The 23,558-nt window shown below is 35.6% G+C and overlaps 2 protein-coding genes across 4 annotated transcripts in view; one reads left to right on the forward strand and one right to left on the reverse strand.

Annotated features, from left to right (window-relative positions):
* Positions 1-266: 266 nt before the first annotated feature.
* On the reverse strand, positions 267-9,654 carry LOC123535594 (uncharacterized). Its single transcript, XM_045318305.2, has 2 exons — positions 9,551-9,654; positions 267-4,386 (listed from the first exon to the last, which is right to left on the reverse strand). Exon 2 carries the CDS (start codon positions 4,377-4,379, stop codon positions 1,386-1,388), a length of 2,994 nt encoding a protein of 997 aa, XP_045174240.2. The 5' UTR covers positions 4,380-4,386; positions 9,551-9,654; the 3' UTR covers positions 267-1,385.
* A 398-nt stretch (positions 9,655-10,052) lies between these two features.
* The window catches only part of LOC123537368 (branched-chain-amino-acid aminotransferase-like), a 363,414-nt gene continuing 349,908 nt past the window's right edge, over positions 10,053-23,558 (forward strand). Inside the window, exons 1-8 of one of the 3 annotated variants that reach the window (XM_045321066.2) lie at positions 10,053-10,071; positions 18,427-18,513; positions 19,011-19,211; positions 19,533-19,643; positions 20,418-20,546; positions 21,357-21,517; positions 22,006-22,148; positions 23,424-23,509. In XM_045321066.2, the coding sequence (XP_045177001.2) occupies positions 19,101-19,211; positions 19,533-19,643; positions 20,418-20,546; positions 21,357-21,517; positions 22,006-22,148; positions 23,424-23,509 (741 nt within the window). In that variant the 5' untranslated portion in view covers positions 10,053-10,071; positions 18,427-18,513; positions 19,011-19,100. Of the gene's footprint in view, positions 10,072-13,389; positions 13,445-18,426; positions 18,514-19,010; positions 19,212-19,532; positions 19,644-20,417; positions 20,547-21,356; positions 21,518-22,005; positions 22,149-23,423; positions 23,510-23,558 lie in introns of those variants that run through there. The other 2 variants (XR_008368000.1, XM_045321065.2) reach the window with 2 other exon arrangements.

Below are 23,558 nucleotides of genomic sequence, written 5' to 3' on the forward strand. Positions count from 1 at the left end.
GTGGTCATCTTATGGCCAAAGGCACTCATCTATCAAGTTTGACCACTGTACGCCAAAGCCACCGGAAACCAGTGTCTACCCAACGACCGACATGAGCAAAATATTTGGCCTACCTCGTGTAATAATTTCCAGTACTTTGACAACCAGAATAACGCAGGATAGTTATCAATTGTTGTTGCTGCTTTACAAGCAGCAAAAAAGTTATTGTTAGAATTGTTAGAATCAAAGCCCACTGGATCACCAGTCGTAAATATAAACAAAATTAATACTGATTATCACTTTAATAAATTATCACACGATTACCATGTATTTTGTTAATGAAAACATATATGTAATAGGTTCTAGTCATAACAGACTATCTAAAGCGCATATGTAACTTATAGGAATATTCTATCTAAACAATTTCCAAGTTGTATTGACCTAAAAAATATGTGATGTCACAACATTCGATTTGTCGTGCTTGTTCACACTTACGTTGTGTCGGCATATGACATAAGCATTTTACGTACGAGACGTTGTTTATTCAAAGCGAGAATTGTGGCGCGGCCTCTGAATGTTCGCTGTTCAAACAGCCATCGATCACCAGTAATTCATTTTGATGGTTTCTTTAAAACTCGCAACACTCGAACAATACAAACGAAAGGGCAACTAACAAAAGAAGAAGTGAATTACTTGATAAAATCATTTCACTGATTTGATCAAATTTTCAGTTCTGTCACGTGCACTATTGTACTTGACTATGTAAAGTCTTTTAATTGATCAAAGGCGGGGATGTAAACGATGTAGCTAATCAGTCCTCTTTTGATGTGATCAGATGGGTTTAATTATTTCAGCATCCCAGGGCGAGCTACTATTATAATAACCCTATTATACTGCCTAGTTGAATAAGAATTAGGTATTTTGAAATGTTTACTTGCCTTGCTTTGGTATTGTTCATTTATCGTGTTAGTCACAGTAAAAATATACATTTTAGTAGAGGAAGAAGAAGACCCACTTCGGCAAGGTCAGTGTATATTATATATTTAAAATCCATCATTAGATATTCAGTAAAATATATACGAGACACACGCATGGATAACCGAAACAATAACACTTGGCTAAGCAAAAGGAAAGTGATAGCTAAAACAAGTCAAATTATAGAATCTGTTGCAATGGTATCCAAAATACGCCCGAAATTATTTCTGCCCGTGACGTTTCACTCTATATCGAAACAAAATTGTAAGGTATAGGAAAAACAAAGACATCAACATTTAAGTCTGTCAGTATAAAACAATCCCTCGAAGAATGTTCACAGGCTTGAAAAGCCAGTTATAGAATTTCGGATTCACTCTGCAGTTTTGGTAAAGCAGAATCAACACAATGAAACATCTGACGAAAGTGCGGAATCAGTCCGAATGCAAATATTTAGTAGATGGACTGAATGTTCTTACAAGAGTTTTGTCTATTCTCGCCGCCATCGCCATTGTAAAACATCTAAATGGTGGTGGGGGGTGTTTTGTCGTCTTGAACTTACATTTTCTGCTTTGGTAAAACATGGTCGCCGTAATTTCCACTGTCTCACTTGTGTCGTTCTCTTTCCCGCGCAAAATCCATATAGATCTCCCGTCTCCAGCACTGCATTGTAAACTCTGGCACCGCGGATACTGTTTCCTTGCTTCGAGAAACTCGCTTCTTTGCTCCGGCTCCCCACGTCCCCATTCATATACTCGGCTCCAAACTCCTGGTTTCCCTAAATCTAGCATCACCTCGCTTTTGATATCATCGCTTAGAAAAGCTACTAGGTCATCTCCGTATAACGGCGTCAGTGTTCTTAGGAACAGTGTTCGGTCTGGCGAGTGAAGAAGATGCTCGTTCTCTTTAAGGTCTAGATACATGGTGTCTATATGGCTTATACTATAACCGACAATACTTTCATCTTTGTAATAGCGTTTCCTTACTGCGCAGCAGACGTACAACTTCTCCTCGTCTTCCGCGTACAAAATAGTCCTAAGCGCTTCCGGTTGTCTTAGCATTGGTCCCATTTCGTAGAAGTCCATGAACGGATGTCCATGTCTTTCTTTATCCGGATCAAGCCTCTTTTCTTTGTCAATAGGAATGTACTCATGATGACCATCGTTTTCCATAACCTTTTCCCATTTCGCGTTCCCTAATTCTCCGATCATCTTAAACACGGCATGTTTAACAATCACTTCCTGTCGCTTGCTGTCCTCTGTCTTATCTTCTTTGCTTTTCCAGTGATAATCGCGTCGCGTATCAAACACCGCAATTCTTAGAACAGCATAAAGTATTTGTCCCATAACAATAAGTTCTATGCCGTCTTTCAGGTCCGTGTAATAAGGCTCTTGCTTTTCAGCCGTGTAGTTAATGCTAGACTTATACCAGGTTTGATTTAGTATATCATAGCAAAACACCATATCGCGGATGTCCTGGTGATAGAAATACAGGCGATGTTTAAGATACACGGCATTCCATTTAGGATCAGTGAAAGAAGGTATGTTCAATGTTCGAGGACGCATCATATGCATCATTTCCATCCCAAATGGTCCCCGCCGCCGATACATCCTGGACATTTCTCGCATCATCATGTATTCTCGCCGGTGTCGGTCGTCATCTTCATCCACATCCATTTCCATCATTCGGCGTAGCATGCTAGGCGGCATGCGCCCACGCGCTGCCTCTTCCATAATCCGCCGGCGCCGGGAGCTTGGCATTCCACGCATCATCATCACCATTTCCGGCATGTCTGCACCATACATATCCATCATTGCAGAGAGATGAAAGGCTTCCTCCTCATCTTCACAATCATCGTCGTCAGAATCGTCGGGACGTGAACGTCGTCTGTATGTGGTACTCTCATCGCGCATACTACTTGTGTTGAACCTTTTCTTCAAACTGGTAGCACTCAAAGATGTTACTTTATACCATGCATGTTTTCGAGGTATGTAGGCGCAAACTTCCAACATATCGTCATCAAATTCGCAAGATTTTGTTTCATTAGATTCCATCCTTTTCAGGTACGACAAGGACGGCGACAGGACAACTACCGCATGGACAAGGTTTGCCTCTTCGGCCAATTCCTCTTCCGTTTTCACTCGACGGTTTCTTGACTTAAAAAACTCCGGTGGTGATTCTCTTTTGATTTTCTTTGGCCTGTTTGGGTCGTTGTGCGTGCCTAGCCTGTTAAGAAGATCCATTGGCCATTGCTTGGCCCATATTCTATGCTGATCTCGGTCTGCCATTTCCTCGTGTGCTTTCTTCCAGGTTTCTTCCTCTTCCTTAGTGAATCCTTTCGCTTTAGTCGGAGGTCCAGAAACTTTCAGTCGCGCTCCAAATGTGTTATATAACTCTTTTTCAGGCTCATCTTCAAGTTCAGAATCACTTTCCTCTTTCTTTCTTGTCTCTTTTTCAGATTTATCGTCTGTTGTTCTCCCGGGTTCTGGAGAAGGATTCTTGATGTAATCATTTGGTTTAAGTCTTGGCAGTCGTTTACTAAGTTTCAATTTGATTTCTTCTGAAACGTCGGAGTTAGCGTCGTCAAGGTGATTAATTACATCTTCTAATATGTCTTCAAACTCTTTGTAGGCGTGCTTTGTTATCTTAAAACCTATTCTCTTTATCGCTTTCTTTAACAGTTTTGCTCTTTCGTCGCTCTCGCATATAAGAAACCACTTTAGTATAAATTCGATATACTTAGCTCTCCTTGCGATATATGACGTATTTATGTTTGTGACCAAGAACTCGAATCCTTCTACGCTTAAATCTAGCAGGTCGTCTTGGCACAAAATGTAATCATGGAATCTCGAGTATACCATTGGCAGGACTTTTTCTCTCAAGTCTCTCAAGTCAAAGTTTATTGACAGCTGAAGCATCTGTGCGGCACTCCTGACATGTGCAAGACCGAAGAGCACTGTGGCGCATTCTGTTTTCAAATCATCGAGTAAAAGCATAGTGGCTAGATTTAATGTTTCGCTAACATTTTCTTCGTTAATTTCAAACGTTCTACCGTAAAATGTATCTATAACATTTTCCAGAACATCTTCTCTATCTGTGATATGACTCAGGTCTACGACTTCGCTCGTAGCTTCTAAAAATGCGCTACCGAACATACCCTCAAAATAGGGACTGCATGTTGCTAGGATAGATTTATGCGCATGTACCGTCTTAGAATTCGAATATTTCAACTGAACGTCGCAAAATTCTCCTTCCGGTCGGCGCACATGTAGCTTTTCCAGTATTTTATCTGATTTACCTGCCGGCGGATATTTGATTTTCTTGAAAACTCGGATCTGTACTGCCGTCTCCGAATTCTCGGAAGATTTGTCAGTTGACGTGCCTGGCTTTGATGTCATTTTGACTTTCAGTCTCTTTTGCTTATTCATAAATTTCCTGAAACGAAACAATATTATGTTTATCAAATTTAGGCCTATATGTTTAAAATGAAATGATTCATGCATCGGTAACATGGTACGTGTTCCCGAGGAGAAAACAGAGCCACTGGCAGGACTTTATTTTCATTATAAACTTCTGTCGAAATAAGTTTTCTAATTCAGTTTTAATCGGCAAATCAACAAGTAGATTCTTCACTCCCTTTGGCCGTCTAACAATAATCCTTGTGAAAGTATTCCTAGACACTTGACATATGTGATTCAACAAAATATATAACATAAATCAGAATGCTTTAGAAAAGCTTCCTACAAACATCAGTTTTAGCTTATTGTCACCTGACATAGGATACAGCCTCTACACATTGAAATACATTCATATTTAGTCATGAGTCCAAGATCAAACGAAAGAAAATGGCGTTCAGATTCAACAGTCATTTAATTACAGTATTTGCATTATACCATTTCCATTATATCTACGTGCCTCAAATTTAAGTAAATGCGAATATATTCTGTTATTCTTAGGCATGTTGACTGACTACAAAGATTTTCATTTTCTATTGTATCTAATAAAAAAAACTGAAGACTTAAAATCAACATATCAATATAATCGAGACTTATTATTGTTTGGTGCAGACTAATCCAAGTAAATACTTTTTTAAATCAGTATAGTACAGCAATCGAGCATTTTACATCGACATAACCGAAATTCGACTTAAAAAGATATTTTGTACACGTGTTTTCGGACAGGACTTGAATATGTCTTCGAGATAGCCGGAAGTTCAAGATATCGAGTTTTAACTGTATTTTATTTCTCCACGTATTTTTATCGAATCTGTTTCATTACCACACTTAGTAACAAGTTGACGAAATACACCAAAAAGAATGGTTTCTGGCTTGCAAGTGTTAAACAAGAGATCACAGAGTGATCTTGGCGCCCACCAATGTGCCATTTTTGAGTGTTCCAAATTTCAAGACATTACTGACTAGCTCCAGGTCAAATTTCATTTCCGTACACAACACTGTGCATGTGGTCCAAATTCGAAAGCTGTAGCTTGAGAAATATGAAAGTAGGTCACTAGATCAATCTTAAGGTCAAAGTTTGTTTCGGTACACAAAACTATGCAAGTGGTCCAAATCTGAAGGCTGTAGCTTGAGAAATGTGTAAGTAGGTCACTAGGTCAAAATCAAGGGTCAAATTTCACTTCAGAACACAAATCTATGCATGTGGTCCAAATCTGAAGCCTGTACCTTCAAAAATGTGAAAGTAGGTCACTAGGTCAATGTCAAGGTCAAAGTTTGTTTCGGTACACAATCCTATGCATGTGGTCTAAATCTGAAGCCTGTAGCTACAGAAATGTGAAAGTAGGTCACTAGGTCAATCTTAAGGTCAAAGTTCATTTCGGTACACAAAACTATGCAAGTGGTCCAAATTTGAAAGCTGTAGCTTGAGAAATGTGAAAGTAGGTCAATAGGTCAAAATCAAGGTCAAATTTTATTTCAGAATACAGAACTATGCATGTGGTCCAAATTTGAAGCTTGTACCTTCAAAAATGTGAAAGTAGGTCACTAGGTCAATGTAAAGGTCAAAGTTTGTTTCGGTACATAAAACCATGCATGTGGTCCAAATTTGAAGGCTGTAGCTTGAGAAATGAGAAAGTAGGTCACTGAGTCAAAATCAAGGTCAAATTTCATTTCGGAACACAAAACTATGCATGTGGTCCACATTTGAAGACTGTACCTTCAAAAATGTGAAAGTAGGTCACTAGGTCAAAATCAATGTCAAATTTCATTTTGAAACACAGAACTATGCATATGGTCCAAATTTGATACCTGTACCTTCAAAAATGTGAAAATAGGTCACTAGGTCAAAATCAAGGTCAAAGTTTTTTCAAGTGCACAAAACTATGCATGTGGTCCAAATTTGAAGGCTGTAGCAACAGAAATGTGAAAGTAGGTCACTAGGTCAAAATCAAGGTCAACTCATGTCAAGGTTCATCTTGCCACTCAAAAATATACATGTGGTAAAAATTTGAATGTTGTAGTTATTGACAAGAAGATTTTAAAAGCTTTTCCCTATATAAGTCTATATGAACCATGTGATCCCTGGGGCGGGGCCATATTTGACCCTAGGGGGATAATTTGAACAAACTTGGTAGAGAACCACACGATTATGCTACATTACAAGTATCAAAGCCCTAGGCTTTGTGGTTTGGACAAGAAGATTTTCAAAGTTTTTCCCTATATAAGTCTATGTAAACCATATGACCCCCAGGGGCCAGGGTAGAGCCATATTTGACCCTAGGGGTATAATTTGAACAATCTTAGTTAAAGACCACTAGATGATGTCACATACAAAATATCAAAGCCCTAGGCCCTGTGGTTTTGGACAAGAGGTTTTTAAAAGTTTTTCCCTATATATAAGTCTATATAAACCATGTGACCCCCAGGGCGGGGCCATATTTGACCCCAGAGAAATAATTTGAATCATTTTGGTAGAGGACCACTAGATAATGCTTCATACCAAATATCAAAGCCCTAGGCTCTGTGGTTTTGGACAAGAAGGTTTTCAAAGTTTTTCCCTATATAAATCTATGTAAATTATAGAAATAAACAATGGGCCATAACTCACTCATAAATTGTTGAACCAGTCTGATTTTCAGGGGGACACAACTAGGGTACCAATACATCATTCTGACAAAGTTTGGTCAAAATCCCCCCAGTAGTTTCTGAGGAGATGCGATAACGAGAAATTGTTAACGGACGGACGGACTGACGGACGGACGGACCACGGACGCAGAGTGATTTTAATAGCCCACCATCTGATGATGGTGGGCTAATAACGCAGCCTGCTTACAAATCTATTTTTGAACGAAATCTACGAAATTTGAAGTTTTGATAAAATATGAATAACTGTACATTATATTTCAACCGAAAACGCTTTATTCGACATGTGATATAGCGCGATGGATACTAAAGATCCGTACGTACGTTATCTTTTGACCCAGTACTAAGCTAGAACATGCTGGTTTACAGTATCTTCGTCTTCTAACCTGCAGTCAATGCTCTTATTATACTGTCAATATATAGGACTAGATTATTTAAACACGGAGAAATTGTGTACGTAGCCGGGTAGCTCAGTCGGTAGAGCATCGGAACGGTATTCCCAGTAGGCGGCCGGGATTAGATCACTTAAGCGGGGAGAAAGTATCTAGGCAGATGGGTAGCTAAAGAGGTAGGGCGTCGGAACGGTATTCTGGGACCCCGGGTTCCAGCCACGATTCGGGATTCTTGTTTCATTTTTTCTCTTTCTGAGACAATACCACCAAACCCCATAACAGATGAAACGTCGTGAAGATAATTTCAATACTTCATGTAGAACTGGATATAGCACTTTAATTGTATTTTCAATATGCAATGTATTTGTTAGCGTTCTAAAAATTATGAAAATGAACTAAGATTTTTGAATGATATTTCGTTACCACTTCAGAAAATGTTAGTAATTGTTATTAAAATTGGGCTGTTGTCTGTATGTTTTCAGAAATAGTGTACTTACTTTTAATTATATTTATATTCATACATGTTGAAATATTCAGGAAAGCAATATTATTATGATTAAGCTGGGTTTCATTGAGAACATTTATAACACACTTTTGTAACCATGGTAATTAGTCAGCCTGGTATTGGTCTACGCAATATTCAGGTACTTTGATAGAAGTTAAGCTGTAAGACAGAATAAATTTAAACATCATGTACACTGATGTACAGAATGGTGATTTAAAAGAGGTGAGTACAATACTTTATATAAGATTGTGTTTATCTTTTTTTTCATGTCATAAAGACATCACTATAATAAAAGACAAAGATGTCTTTTAAGAGACGTCACAAAGACGTCTTTAAAAGACGTGAACGCACCTTTCAAAAACAACCAAAAAGACGTCACCAAAAAAGACGTCTCTAAAATGACGTGAACGCACCTTTCAAAAACAACCAAAGAAGACGTCATAAAGACGTTAAAGATCTCGAAAGACGTCATAACAACTAAAAAAGACGTCATAAAGACGTTAAAGAAAGACGTCATAATTTTAACATCCAAAAAGACGTCTTTTGTTTGCACAAACTTGTGTCTTTTCAAATTGAATTTATTAAACGAGTTGAATAAAATAATAAAATGCGAGGCCCTGCCTAAATTCAATGTGACACATGTACTTTGAGGAAAGACACAAACTTGTGTAATATTATTTTTATCAAATGTAAGCTTTTCCTGCTGAAACATCACACTTTTATGTAATGGCTTTATTTCACTCCCACCGTGGGACGTCAAACATATGATAAATGTTTTCTGATTTTTTGCCGTAGTGTTTGTCATCAGCTGTAAAACGTTTGAAGTGGTCCGCATTTTACGCTAATTCAGAAAAGCAGTGTTCACCAGGTCTAGGATTTCATAGCTTTTACATATATTCTGTAAATATACTGGACAATCCATATAAATTTATAGATTAGGTACATGAAATTTGTTAAAATTACAATTTAAATCAAAACTGCATGTTAAAATGAAACGTTTCACTTATTGGATCTACATGCATAGATAAAACTAATAGCAGAATTTCAGACAGGTAGCTAGGATACTTCAATTTTTTCACAATTTCCGAAAATTTAAAGTCATCAATTGATACTGACAGAAAACCACAATTGTAGTTTTGATTTAAATTGTAATTTTAAAAGATATCATTTACCCAGTCTGTAAATTTATAGAATGAAAAATCTATAAATTTGTGGATTGTCTGTATTTACAGAATATCTGTAAAAACGACGAAATCCTAGACCTGTTCACATTTATGTACCCCCTAGGATCGTGACACAACGCATCACACGAGTACACAAAATACACCAGACAGACTGCATAATCATTATAGATCTGTCAATGATAAGTACCAGTTTTACACAGATAAAAAGAGTATAAGAAAAAGATATAACAATATAAATACCTCTTTGCTGCATTTTTGTGTTATACGCCATTCCTATCTCAGCTAAATATAATTACACGTTAGGACTTTCCTGTATATTTCCTATTAATAGAAAGTGGGAATTACGTCTCTGTTTCTAAAAATAGCTAAATAGGATTTTTGAATGGTTTCTCTCATTATGAGCGGTAATAGTTTTTCTACCTGTTTAAAATCGAGAATGAGACTACATGGTCTACTTGATTTAAGCGTTTTGTATTTAATCCAGATTGGTACTCCCGATTACACTCTTGCTTAGTGGAAACCCACAGTTGATTACTATACGGAAAAGAACGATAGTTTACGGAAATAAAAAGGGCAACAGTCGGGGCAATAAAGTCTTTTTTTTCTCGTATTGCACTTTTCTTGCAGTAATAACCAAAATTTAAACTTTGTCTTTACCAGTACGTGTTACACAATTAAAACTAAATCAAACATGCATCATCGATTTATCAAATTTTTTCGTTTCTTCATTATCAGTTTTTATCTATGGGTCATGTCCTACATTTTTCAGCTGAACTGATAGCTTGCCATTTGTCCTATAAAACCTTGATAATACTCAGTATGACTCGACGAAGATCATCGCGAAGTTACGGTGTGATCCATCCCCTACATGAACATGTATAATATATCTGAAATGTGCAGCAAACTTAATCTTGCTGATGTGATCTCATTCTGGAGCAAACGTGAGTAGGCAAACTCATTTTGATATTCTTAATTAGATCTTAATGTTAAGTAATTATACAATAACTATTTACCATCGATTGATAGGTTATGTCACACGTACAGTTTAAATTTAGATTCGCGTGCAATCTTGATAATTAAGTAAGTAGTTTTGTAGTTTTATTATAATTAGTGATCACTTAAGTGATACACATTAATACTACAGTTGTATTAAACTGAAAGGATTTATACCATCAGAAATCCCATGTTTGTTAGCCATCATGCCACGATACGCAAATATACATTAAGTGCAAATTTTATTTTTGGAATTCTTCGAATTAGGAAGTAGATTCCAATCATAGTAGCGCTTCCAGTCCTGGTTTCCCGCCAAAATAAAAGTGTGAATTTGTTTGGTCGAGGCCAAATAAGTTATATTGAAATTGGGGAAAAGAAACTATTATCCCCACCCCTCGGCAACCAAATATAATTGCTAAGGCCTAAATAAGTCTTTGTTTACGGTAACTTGCTAACAAAAATTATGTAGGTAGGTCGGATTTTTTCCTCTCTTTTTTTTGATTTTATTAAAAAGTTGAAAACAAATTCTCCAAGGCCATAAAAACATTTAAGGTCGGGCCAAAAATTTAGCTAGGGTAGGTCGGGATACCGGAAACAAGCAATTTTTTACGCCTAACTCTAAGGCTAGAAATGCAGTTTATAAAACATCAATTATACATGCACATATAGTGCATATTAAGCATGTGTTAAAGATCATTTATTGACTTTCTAATAAAATTAAGTTTTGCAAACACTTTCGCTATAAAGTCGAAATGAATTCAAAAATTTGTGGTTAATAAAGCGAGGTAATAAAAACATTCTGTAAAACGGGTTCTCCTGGGTCAAATTTAAAAACATTATTTAATACAAAGAAGTATAAAATACAATTTTTATAGCTCCTTGTTTAATACTAGTACCCATCATGACGTATTAAACTCAAGGCCATTTATCTTTATTTAGACACATGTCAAACATCGAATATAATGGTGCATCTGCGTTTTGGGCGAATCTGGTATATACTTCGCATCAGGTGATATAATAATTATAAATATTAGTCGCCACCTCAAGTAGACTGTTTATAGTAATGTTAGTGAGCGGATAGTGCAAGATAAGACGCTCGATCTAATTCCAGAAGCTTCCCTGGTTCTTTAGCGTGCCAGGTGTAAAACACCCAATTACATGGGACTCTTATCTGTCTTATCGCAATGTTTGCAAGTTTTATTTAGAGGACTGGAACGGGGGCTCGAACTCACGACCCCTGGTTTTGTAACTTATACCTTAAAGGGCCGACTTGGTTCTCCAGGCAACTTTTATCAGTTACCTGCTTACAGCTATAACATGGAAATTTAATGGCCATTACGCCCAGCATGAATTGCAAGAGAGCAATTAATTCGGTCAGTTTCAGAATCAGGTGTGTGTTGTTACATGTTAAAATTTAACACCAAGCATGTATGCTGTATAAATATTTCTGAGAGGAAACAAAAGTTGAACTCTGAATCTATAAGAATATTCACAAAAAAAGATAAATTAAAATACACAAATTAAACTATTCAGCACTAACATTATTATGACATTACGGTATTTGTGTCACACTAAAGAAACATAAAGTAATGCAACTACTTATAACACAAAATAAACTACAATAGTGTAGGTTTATTTCTATTTCCATGTCGTTATCCAGCCACTTGCCCAAATTGATTAGGCTTATTATATTTTTAGAGTATATTATTATGCATTATACATGCATATTGATATCATCTTTCCATGAAGTAAATCCATATCATTGGGAATATTTGATATGTAATTTATTGTAAATACATTTATTGTTACATATAATGTAAATTTATTGTATATTATTTTTATCATATGCGCAGATATTTATATTTATGTAAATAAATTACTATCTGGCCTTTTCTTCATCATTTTGGAAATACCACCAAAATCAGTGGAATTAAGATAATGCTCTTGTGGGAATATTTTCAAATTTCAAAATCTATAAAAATATTTTTGTGTCAAATATTAATAGATTGCATAAAGCATTTCAGTAATTGTTAAACAGCATAACTGTTCCTTTGGTAACCAAAATATACATAAACTTTATCAAAACTATTTTAAAAGAGCAAGAAAAAAAAGGTAACTACTCATTTTGGAATCTGGAATAAAGACAGTTTGGAAGTACCTCTTTTTACTGGGGGTGGGGGTAGATTTATAGGGGAAAGCCCTGACTATTATCACATTCATAATTGTGTTAATTTATTTGTTTGTTTTGGGTCTAATGCCGTTTTTCAACAGTATTTCAATCATGTAACGGCGGGCAGTTAACCTAACAAGTGATCCTGGATTCTGTACCGGTACAAACCTGCTCTCCGCAAGTAACTGCCAACTTCTCGACATGAATTATCAGAGGTGGAGGACGAATGACTTCAGACACAATGCCTTTTATCAAATCGTCGCGGAAACCATACGCCCTGCCCGGGGGTTGAACTGTCGACCCCGTGATCCGTTGACCAACACTGTCCCTAGTTGTCTTATATTTATTTAAATAAATTTCTTTCATCACATTCATGCACATAGATAGTAATGAACTGTCACCTCAAAAGGGTGTCGAAATGACCAATTTGAAATCACTGATGGGACGAAATGGCCAAATAAGGCACGAGTTGACTTGGAGACAAGTTGACTAGGGGACGAATTGACTGTAAATCCATAATTGTCTCATATTTATGTAAATAAATTACTAATATCACATTTAATTACTTTGAAATACAATAGATCTTAGTTCGTATTTCATAAGAAACTAACCCCAATGATGAAAACGATGAAAGATATATTTCAGAAAAACAGAAACTCAAGTACTAAGTAATGTGGGTTTTAGTTCCCAGACCCAGTGATTGTACTACAAATGATTCACAGTGATTGAACTGTAAATTATCAAATTACTGCTATATTATATATATCATTGCACATAACATTTGAATGATTATTTTTTTTCTATCACAAGTGCAATTAAACACTGGAGCATGAACATATTCTCTGAGAGGAACCCAGATGGTCAGTGAGCAACCATGTCCAGCATTATTGCCTTAGTGTGTACCTGGTAATGGCTGATCACTGAAATGCGATAAACATTTTGATAAAATGGGCATTAACGTCAGGAAAAAACACAAGACTCTGGAAACTAATTTATAGCCAAGTCGGCCCTTTTTAACGAATTTATAGTTCCCCTCTCTGTACCCCGGTCACTAAACCATCCGGAAAATTACGGCCATTACGGAAATAACCGATTACTTGATGATGCTTAGAGTAGAGTCCCCTGCAAATATGGCTGCTGTCGGAATATTTGTAATTGATTTTAGATAATTTTTCTTCATGTTTGATGTTTTATTCTCTCTGATGTATATAATTTTGATTAAAAACTTCAAAAGATTTCATTTCTTCTGCTGGCATTTCTTTTACAAGTCTTTAGAGTCTTTAATAAATTTCTGAGACTTGTGCGTGTTTATTTTTTTTAGAATTTGAAAAAATATTTGCCCTTGACAAGTATATGTACTGTAGTTTTCGCATGAAATTTAAAATTTAGAAAGAATTTTAGTAGTCAGTTGGTGGAGGTGGGGATGTTTTTTCTGCTAGAGCTTTTTGCAAGTCCGTTTCCCTTGGAAAATTTATTTCAAACCCCCCACTGCTTTCAAAAATTGGCATTTATAACAGTATATAAAGAAGCGCAAACAACAAACGTATCATCTTCAAAAATGTTTTTAGCATGACTTTTCGAAGAAAAAGAAGAGCTATTGCACTCGCCCTGGGGTTGGCATCTCCGGTGGTTAAAGTTGTTGATAAACAGTCAGCGGTGTAACTGTTTCAAGTTATCGCAGTTTATTATAACCCATTTGAGTTACTGCTTATTCTTTCATAACTTGTTTCAGTTATCTTTAAATATTACAAAGCCCTCGTGTGCCAATTCCTCATTTTGAATGAGACTAATGCAATTATTTCCTGAATCCTTGAACTTTTATCTTTCCAGCTATGCAGTAAAATTTTTTACACAAGGATTATAAAGCTTTACGCAAAAGATTTAAAGCTATAAAACTCTTAACATCACATTATGCTTATCAGGTCATGATCATACTAAAAGAGAATTGGATTAACCACAGTTTGCTACTAACTTCACTTTAAAGGTCACTTTGTGAGAACAGCAAAAATACTTTTTTTGAATAACTTACCTGAGTTAACTATATTTTATAACTAATACAGGTTATAAAATGCTTGAAAAAGTAACTGAAATAGGTTACATAACTTAAAACAGTTACACCCCTGACTGATAAAGTCAAATATCTCTGTTATTGATACGATCAAAGCATGTGACTTGAAACTTAAAGGCAGTGGCTAGGGGTCCGGTAACTGGTCCTCTAGACCAGGATTCTACTGGACCTCTGAACAACCCAGACAGGACACGCTATAGGAGAGATCGTGTTTGTATACAAATTCTATTTTTAGAACTGATAAGACAGTGATCGGGTGGGCAGAAGCCGACCGTCTATGTTTTTGTAAACAGTGATGTTTTTCTAACGGTCTAAACTTTCTTAAAACACAAATTACATAAATAATTTTTTGATCAATGGAAAGGTTATAAAACAAGCAATTTATTGATTACTTTTAATTGTTATTTCGAAATAAAATGGATTAATTATGAACGCTTAACTTACACTGTTTTTCTAAAGGTTGTGAAAATCACTACGCCGCTTTTAAAATTACATGTCATTTAAAACGGTTATTGATTGAAAAAAGATATTTGGATACAAAAATATGAAGCATGTTAGTATTTCAAATCTTTTTGAATTTTTAAAATCCATAAATGAGCAAAAAAGTTATTAAAAATTAAAAATTCTGATTCAATACGCAAACGGTGTTAAAATCATTTGTTTTGCCAACCACCAGATAAACAGATGTTAACGTGTGACGTCACGGCGATCTCTCCTATAGGTCTGGTTATCGGGACTGATGAATTAAAAAGAATAAACTTAATATTTTCTTCAGTATTTAACCATACATGTCATACGTCCCGGATTGTCCGGGATTGTCCCGGAAATCACATACTCGTCCCGGTGTCCCGGACAGTGTTGAAATGTCCCGGAAAATTAAAAAATACAGAAAACAAAAATAACCTTTCAAAAAACTAGTTTTTTGGTCTATAAATTGTTGAATTTTACATTAATAAAACACAATAAACAGTCCCCGGTGTCACATTGTTTATTCCTAATTATCCGATAATCAGTTTCATGCCCTCGAGCGGGACACATGTTGATTAAGCCAGCTCCGATCAACACTCATATTGAACGCGCCTTGTGATCTTTTGATGACCCAGATTAATTTACAGTCGGCTATTTTGATGACCCTGATTATGAATTGACAAAATTATGCAATCAATAACAGTTTTATGATCATTTAATATTAGGAACAAAAGCCGAAAATCTCGTTGTTTTTAGCACGTAGGCGGTGAAGCTACATGTAGCCTTGATTGGAAGAAATGGCTGATAACGGTCATTAAACGATAATTATTTTAAAAGGTTGTAATCTTTCAAAATGTAGATTGATTGTCACACATATTCTAAATTAAACTTTTGACTATTGAATGCCTTTGCCGACCAATCCATGAAAATTGACCCAACCCGAAATATTTTATATCAATTTTATCTACAAGATTTATTTTATTCCTTTGAGGATTCCATTTTATTAATGATTAGATAAACGTTTAAGCATAAAAATGATACCAAATAAGCTGGATTCTAAATCACGATGACCAGGTTAATTCTTCTTATGTAGCAGTCCTAATTCAGTTCACCTCGGGAACGCAACCAATTCACGTGCTGAACTATAGACGTGAATTACCCTATTTACCTCCCTTAGAAAGCTAGACGACATTTGCAGCAAATTATTCCTAAGCGAGGGAACAATGTTTATCTCCGTAAACTGCATGTAATTTTATGATATTTATGCATGAAACAGACGAATACTAATGTCACGGTGTATGTCCCGGACAAAGGGTAAAAATCCCGGAAATTTTAACTCAGAATCCCGGAAAGGTCCTGAAAAATTATGGCATGTAAGATTTAACTTTTAAGACATAGATTTTGCTCATGAATTGTTGAAATTTTGAATTGTTTTACTGTTTGAGCAAATAAATAACCATGACTATATACCGGAAATTGCTGTTAACATTTCATATTCGGTATGCCTCGAACTTAAGTGAGAGCTAATTATACATAAGATACTTACAAAAATAAACGTAATGAAGGCAACTTTATGACAACTAAGCATAACGTTTACCAACAAATTACCTTATAGTTATACATTGGTATTACACCAGTACATAGTAGTATATGTATATTGATTACCCGGTCTAGAGGTCCAGTTACCGTTATTTATTTACTCAAGCAGTAAAACAAATTCAACAATTCATGAGCACAATCCATGACTTAAATACTAAAGTAAGTAAGTAAGTAAAGACTTTATTTAACGACGCTACACATTTGGTTTCCCAATCTTCCGTGTGGGCCTCAACGTGTACACATATAAATAACAGAGCATTACACAAAGTTACAATACAAAACAAATAAGAATGGTACATAAATAAAAGTATTGTACAAACTGAACAAGAATGTAGCATTGTTAACATATTTAAAGATTGTCATACACAAATAATTAATTTAAAGTTTAACACAAAGCAAAATATCTTTTTGGTGGAAATGAACAAGCAGATTATAATTGCATTAAGTGTTTCAGATTTGTGTATACTAAAGAAAAAATCACATTTATTATTTTAATTCATCAGTCCCTAGAACAAGAGGGCCAAGATGGCCCTAGATTGCTCACCTGAGAAACACATCATAACAGTGTAAACATGTTTGACCTAGTGATTTCATGGAGACATATTCTGGCCAATTTTCATTAGGATTGGTCCAAAGATGTGGTCTCTTGAGTTTAAACAGGTATTTTCTTTGATATGACCTAGTGACCTAGTTTTTGACCCCAGATGACCCATATTCAAACTGAACCTAGATTTCATCAAGGCAATCATTCTGACCAAATTTTATGAAGATCAGCTGAAAAATACAGCCTCTATCGCATACACAAGATTTTTCTTTGATTTGACCTAGTGACCTAGTTTTTGACCCCAGATGACCCATATTCAAACTGAACCTAGATTTCATCAAGGCAATCATTCTGACCAAATTTCATGAAGATCAATTGAAGAGTACAGCCTCTATCGCATACACAAGATTTTTCTTTGATTTGACCTAGTGACCTAGTTTTTGACCCCAGATGACCCATATTCGAACTTGACCTAGATTTCATCAAGGCAATCATTCTGACCAAATTTCATGAAGATCAGTTGAAAAATACAGCATCTATCGCATACACAAGGTTTTTCTTTGATTTGACCTAGTGACCTACTTTTTGACCCCAGATAACCCATTTTCGAACTTGGCCTAGATTTCATCAAGGTTATCATTCTGACCAACTTTCATGAAGATCAGTTGAAAAATACAGCCTCCATTGCATACACAAGCTAAATGTTGACAGATGTCAGACATCGAGCGATCACAATAACTCACCTGAGCAGTGCTTAGGTGAGCTAAAAACAAGAATTTAACAAAAGCTTTCGATTACGGCGTACAGATTGAAATTTATTTGTTTGTTGAATTTGCGATCGTTTTTTTCTCGCGATTAAAAAATTATAAATACTTAGAACTGTTTCCTGTGATTTAACATGTTTAAAACAACGAGAAAAATATGAGAACAAACTTTTGAAATCATCTCGCGTTTTAAAAGATAAAATATGGTCTCCTAGCTCTTTGCAAATACCGTTCTCAGTATTCATATTGATTACCGGACCTCTAGCCTGCCCGGTAAAGGATGTCTAGAGGTCAAGCTACCGGACCCCTAGCCACTGCCAAACTTAAATAGTTATTTACTGTCAAAGTCTACACCAGGAGAAACAATCTCCATAACTCTGATTTGAATTTTGACAGAGTTATGCCCCTTTTTAACTTAGAATTTTTTGGTTAAACTTTTATAAAGTTTTTACTGGCAAATCTCGAATTCAGAGTCAAGCACTGAGAAAAGTCAAACGTGCTGTCTTATGAACAGCTCTTGTTAAGAAAAAAAATCTGGGCAACAGGAAGAATTGGGGGTAGCCCACGATAAATATCTAGCAGTTAATTTATTATGGCCTAAAAAAGCTTAAAGATAAAGAATTAATTTTCATTATGATAATCTCGAAATGTTTATGAGTGTAGGTTAATATGTATGTTTAATGATTTCAGAATGTGTCTCGTTCTCTCTTGGTTCAGTGTGTTCAGAGACCAATCTACAGATGCTATGCTGCTTCCAGTGCAGTTTCTACATTTAAGGTACATGTATACATATGTCTAATACATGATGCACATTACTTGAGCAGTTTGAGTTATGTCAGGGATTCGCTCTTATTTGCTCTGTATTATTAGAAAATTTTGAAATGAGCAACAAAAATATATGAAATTGACATTCAAAATTATGATTTAGGCCCTGTATTGTCAGATTTGAAAACAAGTTTAGGACTGATTTTTAGGATAAAGGGGATGCTCTGTACGATTCTAATTCTATGAATAACAAGTGACAGTATTTCTAAAACAACAGAAGATAAGTTGGTAAAACCAAATCTGAGAAATGAGTGTTAAGTTTAGACATAATTATAATTATTTTTCTGAAAAGTACATTGCAGTTACATTTCACAAATTTATTTGAAAACGTTTTACAAATAACATGTTTAAAAGGGATTAAAATCAACATGAAAATATATGTGCAAAAACAAGTTTGTCACACTACATTTTTTTCAAAATTAAAAAAAAAAACATTTTTACGTTTTTAGGCAAAAGATGTAGAGATTATACAGACTAAGTCACCAGCACCCAAACCAGATGTTGGCAACTTGAAGTTTGGGCATCATTTTTCTGACCATATGCTTGAAATAGAGTGGAACAATGAGAGTGGATGGGGACAGCCAAAAATTTGTCCTGTACACAACTTTGAAATGCATCCGGCAGCAAAGTGCTTACACTATGCAACTGAGGTGAACTTAAATTTTTTTTTTTAAAAAATTCGGCTTCAAAGTTAGAAAAGAACAATGTTTATGCTCATCTTTGCAATGTGCATATTAGTTTACCATAAGGCTATTTAGGTTATTGATATCAGAAAAGTAGATCATATTTTCCTATCTGTTTAGTTGGTTAAATTAAAAGAAATAATAATATGCAGGTACTAGTGTTACAATTTAAGTCAAAGAAATGGTTTTATCTTTTCTTTGAAATAAATTCTAACTAGTCTTCTAGAAGCAGTGAAATTTTAGTTTTGATTAAATGATAAAAAGCACCTTTCTTTTCATGTATTTCAGTTGTTTGAAGGAATGAAAGCTTACCGTGGGGATGACAACAAGATTCGAATGTTCCGACCAATGGAGAATATGAAAAGAATGTTATCTACCTCGGAAAGAGCCTGTTTACCAGTGAGTGCAAAGCCTTAAATGAAATTATTCTGATATGCTGTCAGTTCTATGGTAAAGTAGCAGGTTTGAATGTCAAAATTTTGGCAAAGCCTAGCATACAATTTTTAGTACCGTACATAACCGCATATAAGACGCATTTTTAGGAGTCATATGGCCAGTCCAAAGAGTGGGACGCGTCTTATAAGCGTGTTCTACAAGAAAATTAAAAGAAAATCTTTAAAAATCTTCAAATTTCAGCTCAAATATTTTCAAAATTTCGGCTGTTTTGTAGACGTAAGTTCTCCATTTCTAATGTATTTCAATGTGTTTATCACAGAAAAATAATTGTACATAAGCTGATTATATATTTTAAAATTTAATGACTGAAGTTTGCATTTATTTTTACAAAAAACAATCGGCGATGTACCATTTTATTTTTCCCAAAACACATCATGTTCGAAAAATAATGCATTTCTACAAATTTTTGACAGTGTTGATATCAAAAAATGACTGCGTCTTATATGAGGGTTAGTGGAAAAGACCCCAGATTGCATGTCCAATGTTGGGATGCGTCTTATAAGCGAGTGCGTCTTATATGCGAGAATGTACGGTAATATCTGCGCAGAATTTTCTTCTTTCTAGCATGTATTCAAGTCTCTGTAGCTAAGTGGTTAAGGCTCATGACTTTGAATTACTTGCCCTTATCTCTGTCCTGTTTGTTATCTTATATATGATAAATGTACATGTATTTTGTAACCACATGTACATGTACTTTTATTTTGAATTGTTTTGTAGCTATTCGATGGCAGAGAGCTTGTAGAACTGACCAAGAAGTTGATTGCAATAGATGCTGACTGGGTTCCTAAGGCAACGAAAGAACAACCAAGTTCACTATACATCCGACCAACACTTATAGGCACGGAGGTAAAATACTTTTCAAGTTCACCAGCTGTAGGGTATTGATGACTAGATTGCCCAGTCAAACAAATAGTGGCGGCGTCATACCAAAGACGTGAAAAATGGTACCAGTAGCTCCCTTGCTTGCTCCCTTGCTTGACGCTCAGCATTGAAAAGGGAAACTGTCTTCTCTTCTCTCATACCCTCTTTGCAATGGATTTCATCAGGAATGAGGTGTCGAGAGTGATTAATATAAGTTGTCGAACTTGCTTCACAATCGACCTAAAATAAATTATGTATAAACTAAATAGTGGATGTTTTGGAAAGATACCTTTAAGAGGACATCATAAAAAGTTACTGGATATTCATTAGGTGGTACAAATTCAGCATTTTAAATTTCAGACAATTCTGAAACAGTTATAAACACTTTGTCTTGATAACTCTAGTTGGGAGGCTTGCTAATGTCTTGACAAGGCTTTTCAAACAAACCTCAGGTAAAGTATTAAATATTTGAAAAATTAGCTAAACGAATCAGGTCTGTTGTTAGTAACTAGTACTTTGTTTTGTTTACTGTGAAATCATGAATATTTGTGGGAGACAAAGTATCGTTGATTTCATGGTTGCATCATTCCACAAAATTAAACCTCGGCAAACATATAACAGTCCCAGTCAAGGTTTCTTCAAAGTTTGAAATCCAAGAAATCATGTCGCCACAAAATAGTTCTGGCCAAGACAATGAAATTTCTTGCCCGCAAAAACAAAGGTTTTCACAGTATATGCTGTTTTTAACTAAAACAAAATAAATGGTAGGTCATGTAATCATGTATATATCTTCAGCCGACACTTGGTGTTATACGGTCAAACAGAGCCACACTGTTCGTGTTAATAGGACCTGTTGGACCCTACTACCCGACAGGAATGGCCCCAGTGAAGCTTCTAGCTGACCCCCAGTTTGTGCGGGCATGGCCTGGAGGATCTGGAGGATTCAAGATGGGATGGTAGGTATTTAGTCTTTATTTATTGTTTCATACTCTCTCTTTCAACACTCATTAAATAATAAAAAAAGCCAGTAAGATAATTATAATCCATTTAATTTTGTGTTTCTACCAAGAGGCTATTTTTTGTAAGGGCATGACTTTTTGGTTACGGAACAGTGTTCCCAGAAACCCCAAGAATGGTACTTTGTACCCCCAGTTTTGGAGACAGCTGTTATATATATCTCTGTTAGTGAGGGGGTGAATTTAAGTGCAAGAAAACTCAGTTTTCACCCGCAACTTTAAATGCCAGTGGGAACACTGCAGAAACGGGGACAAAGAAATGAAAAGTTTTTGTATATCTTGGGATTTAATTTCAAGTCTACCCACTTCTAAATCCCCTATAGAATAATAAATATTTCACAGTAGTAACTGATTGAGATGAGTTATCCTTCTTTTGTAAAATGTGAATATATTGGAAAGAAACCTAATATTTTTATATAATTATTAAGTAACTATGCCCCCACCCTGGCTATACAGAATGTTGCCGAGAAACATGGCTGTCAGCAGGTGCTCTGGTTGTTTGGAGAGGATCATCAGCTTACAGAGGTCGGCGCTATGAACTTGTTCACTTTCTGGGTGAATGAGCAGGGAGGTAGGACTTTTACATACATATAGATCTGTGTCAATGTATAATCTGTTCATTTACACATAAATTATATACACAATTATACCTGCCTTTGCAGCCACCAGTATTAATCAGTCACTTGCCTTAAGCATCCAGTAAGCTAGCTTCCCAAATTGATACTTTATTTTTGCTTTGAACTTGTCTTCAGCAGCCACATGCTTAAAAAAGCCATATTGGGTCATTCGCTTTGCTGGCTGTTTAACACGGGTCTGACTGTATTTGTTCTTTAGTCTCAATCAGATTTAAAATATTGAGGACAATGTCAAACTTTATAGTGCTAGTACACACTTGACATCACAAATGTGGGGTATGAAATGTACCAGCTAATATGGAAAATTAGTAATGTAACTTAACAAAGTTTACGAATGAATAGGTTATAATTTACTTTATATAGGATCACCTTTGGGATTGATAAGCAAACATTTGGTGGTCTATAATAAGTGACCTGTTTCTACTTTAACAGTGAAACTCATTTTCTTTCTTTTATTTGAAAATCATTTTTTTCATGCCAGCATGGTTGATTTTGTTAATGTATCATTAAGTGTTTTATATTTGTGCCAGAGCTGTCCATTTAGCTTTTGCATGATCAGTAGTTCTACCAAGAAATTTTGTCACACCTGATTTCCTACTCATATTAATTTTTTATGCCCCGGCATCTACTGATGCGGGAGGCATATAATGATTGTCCTGTCCGTACGAGGTTAACCAAATGGGACCGTTTCGTCTAGCATCAATACCCCTTACTAGAATGACTTGATACTAATGCAGATGTAACCTGTGACCATTCTTCATCTTCAGACATCACCTGACCTCAGTTTGACCTTGAACTTGACCTCGTTTTGGAGTTAGGTTGCTTTGTATTGACAAGGATGCCACCAGGGGCCAAGGATGCCTCGGGGGCATCAAGCGTTTATTGAACGCAGCTTCTTGTTATTCTCCTTGCTTAGCTCAGTAAGAAGAGCACAAATCTCTGGATCACAATGTTATGTGTTTGAAACCAGGGCAAAGTGTATGTTCTCATTGATGATTTAATAAAAGACATTCTAATGAAATCATTCGGCCTCCACCTCTGATTCATGTGGAGAATTTGGCATTTTCTTGCAAAGAACAGATTATCCAGATAATACTGGTACAGAACCCAGGAACATTGGTTTCTTTATCTGCCTACTATTACATAACTAAAATAGTGTTGAAAAATGGTGCTAAACCCAAAATAAAAAACATAATTATTTTCATCTGTAGAGAAGGAGCTAGTGACTGCACCTCTGAATGGACTTGTGCTGCCAGGTATCACCAGGAAGAGTTTACTAGAACTAGGACGCCAATGGGTAATTCTATCTTCTAATCTTTTCAGTTGTATAGAAATGTACCAAAGCA

The sequence above is a fragment of the Mercenaria mercenaria genome, chromosome 17 (assembly GCF_021730395.1).
Source record: "Mercenaria mercenaria strain notata chromosome 17, MADL_Memer_1, whole genome shotgun sequence".
NCBI classification, from domain to species: Eukaryota; Metazoa; Mollusca; class Bivalvia; order Venerida; family Veneridae; genus Mercenaria; species Mercenaria mercenaria.

Coding starts and splice junctions, on each gene's coding strand:
- LOC123535594 (XM_045318305.2), bottom strand. CDS start 4,379: ATGAATAAGCAAAAGAGACTGAAAGTCAAAATGACATCAAAGCCAGGC.